The 15,961-nt window shown below is 38.1% G+C and overlaps 1 protein-coding gene across 1 annotated transcript in view; it reads right to left on the bottom strand.

Moving 5' to 3' along the window:
- The window catches only part of LOC136858773 (small conductance calcium-activated potassium channel protein), a 165,587-nt gene that overhangs the window by 113,680 nt on the left and 35,946 nt on the right, over positions 1-15,961 (bottom strand). The window contains exon 3 of the mRNA XM_068225743.1: positions 8,368-8,789. Within this exon, the coding sequence (XP_068081844.1) occupies positions 8,368-8,789 (422 nt within the window). The remainder of the gene's footprint in view (positions 1-8,367; positions 8,790-15,961) is intronic.

The following is a 15,961-nucleotide window of genomic DNA, read 5'->3' on the forward strand; positions in this document are numbered from 1 at the left end:
AGAATGTTGAGGGGAGAAATACTGACCCGCAGCACACGTATCACTCAGAATGAACATTTATTGAGGAAGGTCATGCAATACTGAACCTTCGATCATAGAACCTTTCTGATCAGAGTTTTAAGCTGAAATATTATCACATAGTGGTTTTTCTAGGCGCAACGACGATATATTCTTATTTGATATCAGATCAGAACTGTAACTGTGAACATTAAAACTGTTCATTTTTCTATATAGGCCTACGAGTGTACGAGTATTAAAAAAACGAAAACGTTAATTATTAAAATGTAATAAAATCTCCGTGAAGAATTTAACAACGAACGTTCAATATGGCAATAATAATAATACTACTACTAATAATAATAACAATAATAATAATAATAACAATACGAGTACCTCCATACATCTAGATGGCTATAAATACAGAAGACTTAATGCGGTTTTCTTCCTTGAAACTTCTGGTACTATCTTCCAAAGGCATTTTTGAGACCTATTATTCCACGCAAATATTTGTATTATTTCTTTTGTATTTTTTAGGAATAGCCTATATTTTCCAAAATGTTAATGCTCTGACCAGCACGACCTGTTAGTTGCTTCCTACATACAAAGACATTTCCGAGGAATTAAGGTGCATTGCTTCTACCACCTAAATGTTATCTGCTAGCAATAGTTCGAAGTTTAAAAATGTATGTATAATAATGCTAAACTCAATTAATAGATTTAATAGATTAGGTTTTATAACCTGCCTTTGGTTCTACATTTTAGACTGGGTTTTGCTTTGCTTTTCGTATTAAAATATTTTTGGTGGAGGGGAGGGGGACATTCTGAACATTACCTAAACCAAGATATAACGCATACGAGGGTTCACATGGTTTATGGCTATATATGTTACATTTATGCTTGTTCTGTATCAACAATAAAATGCACTGCTATGAATCTATATAGTAATAAGAAAGTCAAAAGCAGAACTTACCATCGGCTTGGGAAAATGAGTGAAACATACTCCTGTATTCTTTGTAATGGTAACATTATGGTTGGAATTTTCGTTTTCCATACATGTATCCTACCCTCATTCTAAGAAAATGAAAATATAAGTGTATAGATTCGTGTATATTGTGTAGTTTTCGTCCTGGTACGCACAACTTCTTATCATTGTGGCAAGTGCGAACTTTCACATACTGTATTTAAACTCGTAGTACATTATATTTCCACAAAAACGTGCTGTACGAGTAACAATTCAAGGATTAAATTCCACGAGAAGTATCATGTCTCTTGAGTTTACATGACTCATCCCGTGAAGATAGCAAAGGCCTATCTAACATTAAACTGTGAAGTCTCATTATCTTAATAACAGACTTTTACGTAAACCCTGATGTGATAAATTTAGGAAACAAGCATGCAATGCTACCAATCCTTATGTGGCTGGGAGGCGTGACCAATGTAAGAGAAATAACGGATAAGAATAACATTATCACATTCGCAGTTTTGGCACAGCAGGTACGATATTAAATTCTCAAGTAAAACTCGCAACATTCGCTTAGATCGCCTCAATTGATCAGCTGATGGGCTCGGCGCACTTTCTACAGTACGAAAGCAGTAGGAAAAAGATCAAATATAACATTATTTATCTGTGCTTACGGCCTTAAATCCGATTAATTGTACATCTTTCAACGTAATCTTTCCGACAATATTCAGGCATGCAGTAATTCCATCTATGGGAGATGAGTTGCAGCATAAGAGACAAATCACATCACAACAATGGTCAATTTAATGTTGTTGTTGTTGTTGTTCAGTTTTACGAGCTTTCGATATTGTAGACCTTCAAATTTAGTTTTCTTCCGACTATAGGATATTACTGCATCTAATGTAAAGGAAGTCTTTCCTTTTTTCTTGACTCCCTCTTGTCTTATATTTCAAGCGATCGCTCCTTTAAGACTCTTTTCCTTTTTTTAAATAATCATCTTCACAATTTTCCTTGTCGATATGGACCGATGACCGCGCGGTTTTAAACCTTAAGACCATCACGACAAAATCCACCGCCAGCTAACACGACTGAACAACATTTCCATGTTAGCAATGCTGGGCGCTGCAACACAAGTCTGTAGATCCATGAATTCTACTATTATAGTCCGTACGATAAAAATGTATGACATGTATAGGAAATTGTATTCTATATAACTTTTGTTATGTGGTACTTTTCGATAAGACCAATAACATAGGTATTTGAAAATTAAATTTTAGGCGATTTCCCCTAAACTACCATTTCTTCCAGCGTGAATCCAATTATTTATAGCCTAGACCAGGGCCTCTCAAACGCTCAAAATCTCACGCGTGCATATCGAGGCGCAGAGACTCTGTGCACTGTGCATCGTTCCGAATTCGGCTGAACTCGGCTTGACTCGGATGGTGTAGTGAGTGAGCTGAGAGCGACGAAGCGTTCGGTGATAGACGGCTTGTTTATCAGTGAAATAGATAAGCGCAAGACAACAACATAATAATAATGGAGCAACCTGTTCCAAAGTAAGCAAAGACTTCCGAAAGTCCATTTCAATCGAACTGGGAACTTTCGTATTTCTTTGTCAGTCGTGACGATAAAGCCGAATGCTTAATCCGTGGGACAATAATTATGTGATAAGTTAAGCAAAAAGATTTTCCAATACAAAGGCTTAGCTCAAATTCTACGAGAATTTGTCGAAGGAAGATTTTCCTAAGCTGCATCGAGAAGCAGCTAAGATTATTTCTATATTTGGTTCCACATGCATATGTGAAGGGTATTTTTTCCTGCTTTGACTTGTACGAAAACTAGATTGCGTGCGAGTAGGCCTATTTCTGATTGTAATTTAAAGAAGGCTCTCAAATTGCTGTCAGCCAGTCCCTTGTTGCAGGCATAACTGGTATCATTGCAAAGATAAAGGAAAAGAAGAGCTAGAGAAGATAAATTGTCTGCTCAAACCAAATTGAAAGAAGAGTGTTTTAACAGCGGTAACGTTGTCCCATACAACAGTGTCCCCGCTCACCGCACATAAAAATTTCGCAGTGAGGGGAGGATCAGCGGGGAAGGTGGAGAAGGCGAAGACAGGCCGAACGGGTGAGACAGGTGTAGGAGAAGTGGAGTGGGAGTTTGCACTCTGGTCAACCTAGTGAAGTCGTCTCCTGCACCTTGCGCCCGTGCACTGCACGGCGCATGCACCCTGAGAGGCCCTGGCCTAGACTGTAATGCCTTTTTCTCTGACTTTAGACACCGATTTTCATAAAATTCTGTTCACCCACTTACTCGTGGTTGGGCGTTGATATGGACTTAGCAACAAAAATCGAAATTCATGAATATCTCCCTTATCATAACAGGTACGGTAAAAAAATCTAGAAGTCATAAATGATTGAAAATGTAATTCTACATTACATAACTTTAGTTATGTAGTATTAATAGATAGGGCTACTAATAACATAGATATCTGAGAATTATATTTTAGGCTTTCCCTTAACTACCATTTCACTCAGCGTGAATAAAATTATTTATAGGCTAGATTGTAGTGCCCCCCGAACGTAGAACAGTTTATTAATCTCCAACAGAGCAAGTGGCCACGTGGTTTTGGTGACGTATCTATCAGCTTGTACTCGGGAGGTAGTGGGTTCGAACCCCACTGTCGGCAGCCCTGAAGATGGTTTTTCGTGGTTTCCCATTTTCATATCAGCTGAATGCTTGAGCTGTACCTTACTTATGGTCACGGTCGGTTCCTTTCCACTCCTCTCTCTTTCCTATCCCATCATTACCGTAAGACCTATCTGTGTCCGTGAGACGTAAAGCAAATTATAAAAACAAATGTATTGAACTCCCGCCGCAAGAATTGTTGCAGAGCGGGTAACTACCTGTTACCTTCATAAATAAAGATGAACGACAATACCCACATCACTTGCATGAAAGCAAAATCTACCCTCAACACTAAACACTACAGAGTGTCACTCGATCCCACATCCATGGGGATGAAAGATAACGATGTAATGTAAGCAGAAATTTGATCAGAGGAGTATCTGTAGTCCTGCTGAGAATAAACAACTGTCGTTCATTCGTCTTGATACTTAAGTGCTATGTTGAACTTAATCTTTGTAGTGGAAATCGTATCTTCTACTGGTGTCTTTAAAATGTGTTGAACTTGACAGGCTCTTGTACTACATAACATTCCGGAGTCTGATCTGCGGGTATAGAAATATTCAACTGACCGCAGTTGCTACTCGTAATAACGAAGCAGTCCGAACAATTTATTTCCAGTACATACAGTAATTCCCTGACTAGACTGTCCAGCGTCTTGAAAGATACTATACTACTCATATCAAATGGGTCTAATTACACAAATAAGGCAAATCCTTGTCTCTTGTGCTATGGCATCCGCTTACAATGAGCTGTTATACCACAGTGAGAATTACTGAAACACATATCCTTACCTGCAGCTCAAGCATCAGTAGAATAGGTACTACGTCACGCGAATGGTCTTAAAATTTGATCCGAATGTCTACTACCCCTCGATGTGTTTGCAGTGAATGTGAATATACATTCTTGTACGCTCAAAATAAAACATTTCGATTTTGTTGTTACGTGAGTGATGGAAGCTGGATTATTGAAGAATGTGTAAGCCTTTATTTAAGAGAAAATAATTATATATTGCACTAGCAAAACCCGTATAGCTTATATAAATGTATTAGGTTATTCTTTCGTGTATTTTCCTTTGATTTATCGTAACAACACAGGTAATATTATGTTCAAAATCAGCTGTTTTTGTATCTTGAATAGAAAACAACACCTTGAACTGAGATCAAAGATTTTAATCGGAGAAATTTCTCCATTCACGTTTATGCAACAAAACATCCGAGTTTGGCGTGAACAGAGATGAATTTCGTTTCTAAGATCAAAGGGTTTATGCAATCGGCCCTAGTATCAACAAATCTCACACCCACTTTCCCACATACTCATTCCATAGTCTCGTTTTAATTCCCAATTACCCTCCAGTCAGTATACAGATTTTTATTGCAACTACTTGCAGATAGAAAAAGAAAGCAAGATATTGTCTAATAAGAATAGTTATGCTACAATTATAAACTGCAGTTAAACTCATCAAACACTTGATTCTACTTACGGTGCTAATACTGCATTCAATTGCGCACACACATCGACCCGTACACAACAAAACGTTCAAGGAGTGCAAGATGTGCACTCGTCATGGCCTCTAGGGACATAGGCCCTACCTAGGTGATTACTCTTAGAATGAAGTTTCATAAGGGATTTGGGAGCCATTTTTGCGCTCACGTTATTCACCTCAGCGACCCCGAAAACTATGGATTCTACATTAATATTTCACCCCCCTTTCAACCCCACCCCTAGGAGTGCTATTCGGAATGAACTTGACTTAAACAACATTTTAAGTGTCATAGTACATCTCAGTGATCCCGAAAACTATGGATACGACACTAATATCGGTCGTTTTAGATTACTTTTACATTTTATCCTCTCCCCTTGGGCTGGGAGGGGTGTCCAGCCCCCACACAATTTGATAAAGGCAGAAATAAGTTTTAAGGAACACATCATGATTCTCACATACTGTTGGGTAGGCAACCTGCTGATCGGACTTGTCTTGCGGTTTGCTTATCTTCCCCTATTTTATTTTTCACCCCTTAGTGCCGAACGACCAATCAGATTTCGTTCAAACCACTTCATAATCCCTCTCAGATGTAATAAGAACAAACTGTGAAAATTTCAGCGAAATCGGTCCAGTAGTTTTTGAGTCTATTAGCTTCAAACATACCAACATATATAGATTTATTTGTCTTTTCCTTCATTCTTTTCTAATAATAGCCGAGAGGTTTCATCGTGCCAAACACACGGCATCTCGTATTCTGTAGCCCTTCGGGTTGAGCAGCGATCGCTTGTAGGCTAAAGTCCTTCGAGGCTGTTGTGCCATGGGGTTTAGTTTGGTTTATTCTTTTCTGTTTGTTTTTATTTCCGTTTTCTTTCTTTCTTATAATTTTTATCATTTTTAATATGTAGTCTATTTTCTAAAATTATTCATGTACCTAGGTATGTGCACGGTGAGTGCTCAGCCAGGAGGTTGGTTTGAACCTCAACAGCTCTTCTATCAGCCATCATAGGTGGCCCAGGCGTCACTGAAGAGGCGTACTAGCGAAACGAGGAGTTATGTAGTTTCACTTTGCTTTCCTCGCTGAGCCAGAAGTTGTTACTACATCTCAGTCTGCCAAGTACACTGAAATGCCCCCACCGACTGACCCTATGAGCAACATTCTTACTCCATTTATAACAGGGACTAGCTGCATAAGGAAAGGCATTACCAGCATCACTCATACCTCGGTCACTTTCATATCGTCAAAGCCAAAGATAAGACAGAGACAGCTCAATGAAAGTAATAAATTTGTTTTAGACCACACCAGAAGACATAGTGCACTGTAAACACTAGGTTTTGCCAGCAAAGGCATTCTTTTATTAATTTGTAAACTTGATAGATAACGAAGTCGGTAATTATTTTTATCCTACATAGTGATAGAGAGAGTTGAAAATTCATCTAATGCTAATATCCCAAAAAGAAAAAGCAAAAAGTGTGTCCGCATTCGGGCTCAAAACCTTATTCTTTGCCCTCTGGACTGTCCTGAATGCTCACTGTCCAAGCACGATCACTTACCGCATCTGCCCCTGTTTAGTTGTAATAAAATAAAGTCTTTATTTAAGACATTTAAGACAATTATAATTTAGATAAAGTTTCTCTTTGCTTTACCCTTTCATTCCCTCCTTCTTTATTATCTTAAAGGTGATTTTCTCGTGAGAGGTCCTCTCCTGAACCGTTCACGAACGTCTAACATCCTGGGGCGTAAGACAAATGTTACAAATTCTTCCTTGAGAAATGTGCATTAAACAACTTCGGCATTGCCCTTGAAAAACACTCTGGAGTTCTTATTTAACAATTTTCCCTTGAAAGCCACGTTATTTGGTTTCACAGTCAATATTATATTGTGAAACAGACTATGCTAATTGGGGTTAAAAATGAAAAAGAAGAATGTAGGAATTTATCTCTCTCTCTCTCTTTCTTTCTCGTTAAAGCAACCCTATTCTGAACAGCTAAAATATCAACAATGATACCATGTTAACATGCTTCAAAACTTATTTTAGCATTTCAGCTTATCAATTGAAAACAGTTCTTATTGTATTAATGAGAATATCAAATATATTTTAGAATCTTTGCTCATTTGCTGTCTTATTTAACATAACCCAGTATAGCTGTTTAAAATTTAATAAATATACGTGCTAAATAGAATATCTAGTTCAAGACAATTTACTTTCAGTCAAATCAAGCAGAATCAATTTTAGATTAATAGGAAAAATAGAAAATATATTTTAAAACTGGTTTCCCTGAGGTATTATTTGACTTTTCTGCGTAAACGCTTTATATGTAGCCAATGACTTGCAGTGTAGAACTGACGTGTAAATTGCATTATATTGTTTATATGCTGTTAGGCACATAGAGTCTACTTCTTTTTAATCAGAAATTATCACATATTTTTATTTTCGTGAAAGTCGATACTGAAATATGTTAGTATAAAATAAAGGTTTTTGTATCATTTAATGACATTTGTCTGGACAGAGACGCACTGTCTTGATCGAATCTAAAACAAAGTAGAATTCACTAACCACCAGGAAATCAGTTGAAGTTAGAGGCAAACACTTCAGTTCTTACTTTTTAGAATTATTGAGCTATTTACATGGTATTAACTAAGAAAACTTCTAATGTTCTTATCGTGAATATCTTAACAATTCTATAGGCCTACTGTATGTCTGAGGTCTTAACGATTTTTAATGGACGTTACTGCCAATAAGATCTAATATGTTATAGCATGATATGACTTTTGAAAATATTGATATCATGAACTATTTTGTAAAGAGTATTAAGGCGAACTTTCTTTACAAAGGATGAACATACCTGTGCGTGTAATATTAATACACATTATAAATATAATTCTACAAGTGCGTATGCAATGTTTACATACACGATAATATTAAATGCTTAATAAAGCATGCTTCCCCTAATATTCATATTTTGTGAACATGTTGACCTTAAATGTGATCTTTGCAGAGTTTGCCGTAACATCAGCATTCTCAAATCTGTATCACACAAATGGCAGTGACACACTTAATTTGAACTGTTCTCGTATTGACTTGCAGAAATAATAAATAAGTTTCTGACCTTCAGGTTAATAAAGACGGTTATCCAATACGTCGGTACTCTTGGAGAGTAATGTCTGACTGAGGGAAGAGCAAAGGTAAGCGACGTGGCAGAGCCTGGTAGGGCGAATTGCTGGGCAATGGAGACTGACCTCTCACACTGTCGGAGCGTCCAACTGGCGATGATCCAGAGCGAGACCATGAACACTAAGAGGACCGTACCGGGACAGATGGTCATCAGAGTCTTGAGCACGAAGCGAGTGTTGAAATTGATACGATTAAGCGCGCCTATACTGCGCGAGGATGCGTCAGTAAACAGCTTGCTGTGAAGCAACATCACTCTGCAGATGAGGTACAGGCGCAGGAACATAGGCAGGGAGAGCGCCACGTCGTACGGTACTAGCTGAGAGTCGATGCTGCCATTTCGGTTGGCAAGTTTTGTGGTCCACACAAAGGAATACTTGCCAGGGATCGGGTGCACCGCACATATCCCAAGCTCGAGTCCAATTTGTGTGATCCGCTGCCATGACATCGCTATCCTCCAGTCGTCTGCACAATTGTCGATCATAAACAACTGAAAGAGACAAAACACCAATTTTAATACCAAATAAACACATTTACCTTAAACACAAACCTCTAGCCTGGGGATGTACATGTTATGACACGTGAGTGGCGATTACGAGACCTAAGCTTCCACTTATTCTTGAGTGGAATACCCCTCTTGTCCTTTTCGATCACCTTTGGTCAATTATTTTCCGATTACGAAGAAATTAGATTTATGATGCCTACATAGTCCAAGTAATTACTTACGCTCTTCAGTCGGATAGCAGCTAGAAAACAACAAATATATCGGGCGGGTGATAACATTCAATAACACAAATTCCCTTGGTGCATGCAGATATTATATTAATGTAACAATAAGACAAACAATGGCAATAATAATAATAATAATAATAATAATAATAATAATAATAATAATAATAATAATAATAATAATAATAATAATAATAATAATAATCGTTACTTATGCAGCATTATTCTAGTATCTGTTACTGTTTTTCTATAATACGATCATTTATTTTGCTTATCCGTTCCAAGTAAAAGGAAGCCTGTGTGACTGTTAAGGTGCACCTACACGTAAGAGTTTGATATGCGAACCAGTCTTGGTGAACTGAACTCGTGAGCCGGATTCTGATATATTTCACCACTCAAAGTTGAGCAGACTCCAAACTTTGTTCTTTAATTCAAGTATCCAGATCAATTATAAATGTGTGTTTTTTTGTCGTGTGGCTTCTGGAGAGGCCTGGTGCAGGACTTTTGATTTGACACCCGTAGGCGACCTGCGCGTCGTGATGAGGAGGAAATGATGCTGAAGACGGCGCATACACCCAGTCCCCGGCCCAGGGGAATTAACCAATTATGGTAAAAATTCACGACCCTGCCGGGAATCGAACCTGTGACGAAAAGTCAGCACGCTAACCACTTAGCCACGGAGCCGGACATAGCTGTGGTGTGTTTGTGAGAACTCGGCACAATGATGTCCGAATACTGTCCATTTTTCTCCTGAGGAACATTCAGTGAATTCCAAACTACAAACAACTATTCCATACTCGAATAATCTGCACTGCGAATCTGGAATAGAATCAACAATTTACGCTATTCTTCCAAAAACTTCGTCGAAATGAACGCTTTAGGCATGAGTGTAGCTGTAGTTCCGCTACAAATGACAAAATCATATTGTCTGTGAGTGTGGAACGACGAATCTGGTTCGAGATCACTCGCACATGTGCAAGCTTAGTGATGTGCGCGAATGACGCGTGGAATCGCGAGAATCGGTTCCTACGACTCTGAAGTCACACTCAATGTCGCATGCGAGGAATCGGCTCCCGATGACGTCACCAGAGTGTGCTGGGCACACTCACTAGAGTGAGTCTTCCGTATATAAGTGGGGCAAATTCGAACGTGCAATATTTACTATTTCTTTTGTATACAGTGAAATGTCTTATTGGTTTTTATGAATGAATTATGCCACATAATAATGAAATAACAATTTATCCTCGTAGTCTGGAAATCACATTACACATTTCGACGTCGTTATTTGTCCTGCTTATACTGTATTTTTCTCATGTGGTTTTCAAATATCATTAGTATAAACGTAGGCCTATAAAGTCTGTTGAATTAAGTCACATTTTAATAAGTACACAACTTGTTTCGTAGCATACCTTTCCGTTACATTTAATTTGAAATGAGCATTTTGTGTTATTGTTCGACTCATTGGCTGAATGGTCAGCGGTGAGGCTTTCGGTTCAGAGGGTCTCGGGTTCGATCCCCGGCTGGGTGGGTATTTTAATCGCCTCTCATTAGTTCTTCTGCCCCGGAGACTGGGTGTTTGTGTTTGTCCCAACATTTTCCTCTTCATATTCAGACAACACACTTCACTACCAACCACTACAGGAACACGGAATAGTGATTACATCCCTCCATATAGGGTTGCGTCAGGAAGGGCATCCGGTTGTAAAACAGGGCCAAATCAACATATGAGATATAGTTCGCACCCGCGACACCATAGATGTGAGAAATTTGGTAGAAAAAGAAGAAGAACGTTTCATACTACTGCTAAATATTATTATGAAAAACTGTCAGAATTACTATTTCTGTTTTCATCACTGCTTAACATTAGTTAAGGTTGTCTCTTTAGTACGATAGTATTTTGATGAAATAGTAGTGTTATATTATGTCATAATCCCCGTACAAGTTTTGATTTGTTTACAATCCATACAATTTTACTAGTTTCAAACAGAGAATCATATTTTTTGATCAAATTACAGTCGCAATAGAGTATATATAACTCCAGGACACTACAATGAGATTAGACATGGCTTGTAAAGTTGTTATTATTATTATTATTATTATTATTATTATTATTATTATTATTATTATTTTGCTCTATGGCTAAATGGTTAGTGGGATGGCTTTTGGTTAAGGGGTTCCAGGTTCGATCCCATCTTGAACAATTCATCATAGGCAGGGTCTCATCCTCACAGACACACAGGTCGCCTGCACCAGGCCTCTCTGGAGGTCGGACTAACACATGGAAGGTTTCCGGTGACGCAAGGAGGGGACAGGGCTAGGATTGGGAAGGAAACGGCTGTGGTCTTAATTAAGGTACATCCTGAGCATTTGCCTGGTGTGAAAATGGGGAACGTGTTTCGTACAGGGGGAACGTGTTTCGTACAGGAGGTTTGAAACATCATGTTCCGCGTGCATGTGGTCTCTCACTTTAGTGAATTCTTTTTGAAAATTAGTGTAGGATTGGCTGTAGCTTCTATATTACGAACCAACTGCTTCGTATTGAAAATAAATTACAAAAATCAGATGACATTTGATGACTAGAAGTGGGATTTTAAGTCACTTAACGTCACTTAACTATCTAACGTGAACTGTACCGAACTCTTAAAACAGTGGCAGAGCTGGGAATCACACTCGATGTCTGAGAGCAGTAAGTTCAGTAATTATCAGACCTCATCCGGAAATCTTTCTTTTTCGCTTTATATGGGTAATAATCTTATCCGTAAATCTTTTTTCCTCTTTATATGGATAATAATCTTATCCGGAAATAGTTTTCCTTTTAATGTTGGTAATAATAATAATAATAATAATAATAATAATAATAATAATAATAATAATAATAATAATAATAATAATAATAATAATAATAAAATAATAATAGATGTTGAATTTAATACATGCTACATCAATCTATTGATGTCAAACAGTCGACATGGATTGTCCCTCTCTCTCAAACAAACATTCCACCGTGTCAAAGAAGGTACGCAACCTGCCAACTCAGATTTTTCGGGGCAGAAACTGAAACTGAAAGAGATGGTGGATGAATCAGAGCACTCTGGTAACGAAACCATCAAACTGAAATTCAAGGGAATCTGCCACTTGGGCGACTGCCCTAAATGCAGATCAGTAATGATTGATTGATTGGTTGATTGATTGATTTTTTTTTGCTAGTTGCTTTACGTCGCACCGACACAGATAGGTCTTATGGCGACGATGGGACAGGGAAGGGCTAGGAGTGGGAAGGAAGCGGCCGTGGCATTAATTAAGGTACAGCCCCAGCATTTGCCTGGTGTGAAAATGGGAAACCACGTCAAACCATCTTCAGGGCTACCGACAGTGTGGTTCGAACCTACTATCTCCCGAATACTGGATACTGGCCGCACCTAAGCGACTGCAGCTATCGAGCTCGGTGATTGATTGATTGATTGATTGATTGATTGAAGCAGAAGCACTTTATTGGAACCTTCAACGGCAAGTCGCTTATGAAACCTAGCAAGTTAATGGAATTAACGAAACATCTGAATAATGAAAAAATTAAAATATGTGCAGTGCAAGAAACACGAATCCCTGATGGAAAAAACTTTGACTATAGAAACTATACAATCGTCAAAGGTAAACCAGTCCAGAAAATAGGAAGTAAGAATTTACTCTGTTTTGGTACTGTCTTGTTGAAAAAGCATGCTATACAAACAATGTTGTAGAATTCAAGTCTCCCCTCGAACAGAATATCAATCCTGACGATTTCTTGTGGAAATAAATACTATGATTTACTTAAATGCCATATCCCAATAAATAAAGATGATTATAGAAACCCTGAAAAAGTAGACACTTTACGGCTACAATTGGAAGAAGAAATATTAAAACTAAGCCCAAAACACAAAAAAATTCTATTAGGGGATTTTAATGCACAAATTGGCAAAGAGAAGGAAGATGAAGGAATCAAAGCCAAGTTTACAGCACACAAAAGGACGAACCAGAATGAAAAAAAAAAAAAAGGTTTATAAATCTGTGTAAGGCCCACAAACTGAAATTCATGTCAACTCGACATAGACAACATCCTAAAAATGACAACACCGAAAGCAACTAACACCGAATCGGGAGAATTCCAGTGATTCAGATCACTGTCTAACTGAAATAAAACGGAAGTTCATCCCCAGAACCAAAATTAAGGTAACTAAATCCATGATAAAGTATCCAATAGAAGAATAGAAGTTAAAAGAAGAATTTATTTCTGAATATGAAACAAAAGTAAACAAAATTCAAACAGACGACCGGGAAGAAATCAAGAAAGGAATCGTAAATGCAGCAAGCACAACATTGTCACAACCAAAAGAGAAGAAACACGTCTGGTGGAATCAGACATGCGAAGAAGCCTTACCAGGGAGATAAAGGAAGTGAAAAATAAGACACTCCAAAAAGTCAATAGGAAACCAAGAAGAATATCAACAAGTAAGAAAGATAGCAGCGAAAATAATTCGAAACCAGAAGAGGAAATTTCCGAAAGAATAATATTACAGACGTTTACAAAACCTTAGCAATTAAGGTACACGGATATAAACCGATATGTAGGAACTTCAAGGATGTAAAAGGTAAAATAATGCTAAAAAATACTCCTGGCCAGATATTTTAAGAATCTTGTTTACTGTCCTGAACCGGAAGAGTTTTGATTTTAAGGAGCTACATAATCTAATAGCCCCCTCGGAACCTCCAGATAAAAATGAAATTAAAGAAATCCTTGAAAGACAAAACATCAAGTGGTGAAGATAACATAGCAGCAGAAATGATCAAAATGGCTCCAGAGTCTAATAGACAAACTGGAACGTTTATTTAAGAAAAATTGGAAAAGTGAGGAAATCCTAGACGATTGGAAAATGCAGTTATACACCCACTCCACAAGAATGGGTATAGAACGATCCCGAACAAGTATAGGGGGATCTATCTTATATCGGTATGGTTAAGATTCTGAGTAAAGTGTTACTAAACAGAAAACACCCAATCATATACAAAGAATTAGGAGAGGGCCAGGAAGGGTTTAAGACCAGGAAGAAGCTGTGCAGAACAAATCATGTTTTTGAAATAAGTTCTATTTAACACAACAAGAGAGACAGAATGGGATATAGTAGCAATATTTGTAGATTTCAGAAAAGCCTACGATTCGATCCATAGAACTTCTCTCTTTGAAATATCAAAAGATTTCAAAATGGACACGAACTGTTAGCGAGAAACACTGACTGACGACTTCTCAAAAGTCAAATTGTTAGGTGAAATCTCATAAGCATTCGAAATTAAAACTGGTGTGAGACAAGCAGACAGACTCTCCCCGATACTATTCAATTGTACACTGGAAAAAAGTAGTACGAGGATATTGAAAGGAAAATAAACCTAGGAGTTGTAATGGGACCATCAAACAAACGAACTGTAACAATCCACTTAGCTTTTGCAGATGATCTAGTCATACTAGCAAACCCACAGGAGAAAGAAGGATGAAATTAGAAGACCTTGAAACGTGTGCGGCCAAAATAGGATTACAAGTTTCCTATGAACAAACACAAAGGATCACTAGTATCAATAATGTATATGCAAATATTCAAGTATCCAAAACCAAAATAATCAAATGAGTGAACACATTCAAATACTTAGGTGAATTAAAAGTTAGTATCTGGGAATGTCAAACTGAAACACTACAAAACTGTAATCTTTACAGCAGCTTTATATGCAATAGAGTGTTTAAACACCTTTTCAAATAGAACATTGAGCAAAACAGAGAAGAGAATCCTAAGGAAAATTATGAGACCTATTTGAGAGAATGGCATATACCAATTGAGACCAGATCAAGATTGATACAAAACATCAGAAAAATAGGTCATGCTTTCAGGAAAAGTAGACAAAGATTCTTTCGTCACCTGTATGGCATGGTCAAAGACAGACAAATTTCTGAACACTATGCAAATAATAAAAAACCAAACCAGCAGTTTTCAAAGAAGTCGAAGAAGATTTGGAATTATTCAACATTAAAAAAGAAAAAATGCGAATTAGGAAAGCAATATTTTATGGTAAATTTCCAGACGGAAGCCAAGAAGAAATCAGGCAGTAAATGGACGGGAGAGTTGGGTAAACATTGACTACCCTTTACAATTTCACTACACTTCAGAGTTGCCGCAGCGTTAATTTTCGCACCAGATTTAACCGGAGGCGTCGTACTTTACACGGGCACTTCCTCTTTAGCTTGGCTTCCAATTAATTTATCTTGGCTCTAAACCATCTCGAACAGCACGAACCTTATCTCAGTAGAGGAGATGAGAAACTCAGGACGGAAATATCACCGGGTAAGTATTAAAAACAACAAAACATAATATTTGATATACACTGAAGAAAATGGAAATTGCAACACATAGAAGGAGTGGTGCTACATTGCTGCAATTGAACAAGCAGGACGAGTGTTCGGGTGTGATTCGATGATTACACTTTTAGGTCCCTCTGACCGCAAGTTTGGACAACAATCAATACAGGATGTGCCCACCACGAGCTGCAATACACTGATGAATTCGTCGAGACATGGAGTCAATAAGGCCCTGGATCGCTTCCTGAGGAATTGTGGCCCATGCTTGCTGCACTGTACGGGTCAGTTGTTCCAGAGTTGTGGGTGGCTGAGGACGGTTGGCCAGTTGTTGGCCTATCATGTCCCACACATGCTAAATAGGACTGAGGTCCGGGGATCTGGCGAACCATTCTAAGGTTGTGATGTCTTGGAGAGCTTCTCTGGAGATGTGTGCAGTGTGAACCCGGGCATTGTCCTGCTGAAACATCCCATTAGCAATGTTCGCCATCATAGGGACAACCACTGGATTGAGTACCCTATCAACGTACTGTCGAGCAGTCATAGTGCCCTCAACAAGC

Source organism: Anabrus simplex, chromosome 1, assembly GCF_040414725.1.
Source record: "Anabrus simplex isolate iqAnaSimp1 chromosome 1, ASM4041472v1, whole genome shotgun sequence".
Taxonomy (NCBI): Eukaryota; Metazoa; Arthropoda; class Insecta; order Orthoptera; family Tettigoniidae; genus Anabrus; species Anabrus simplex.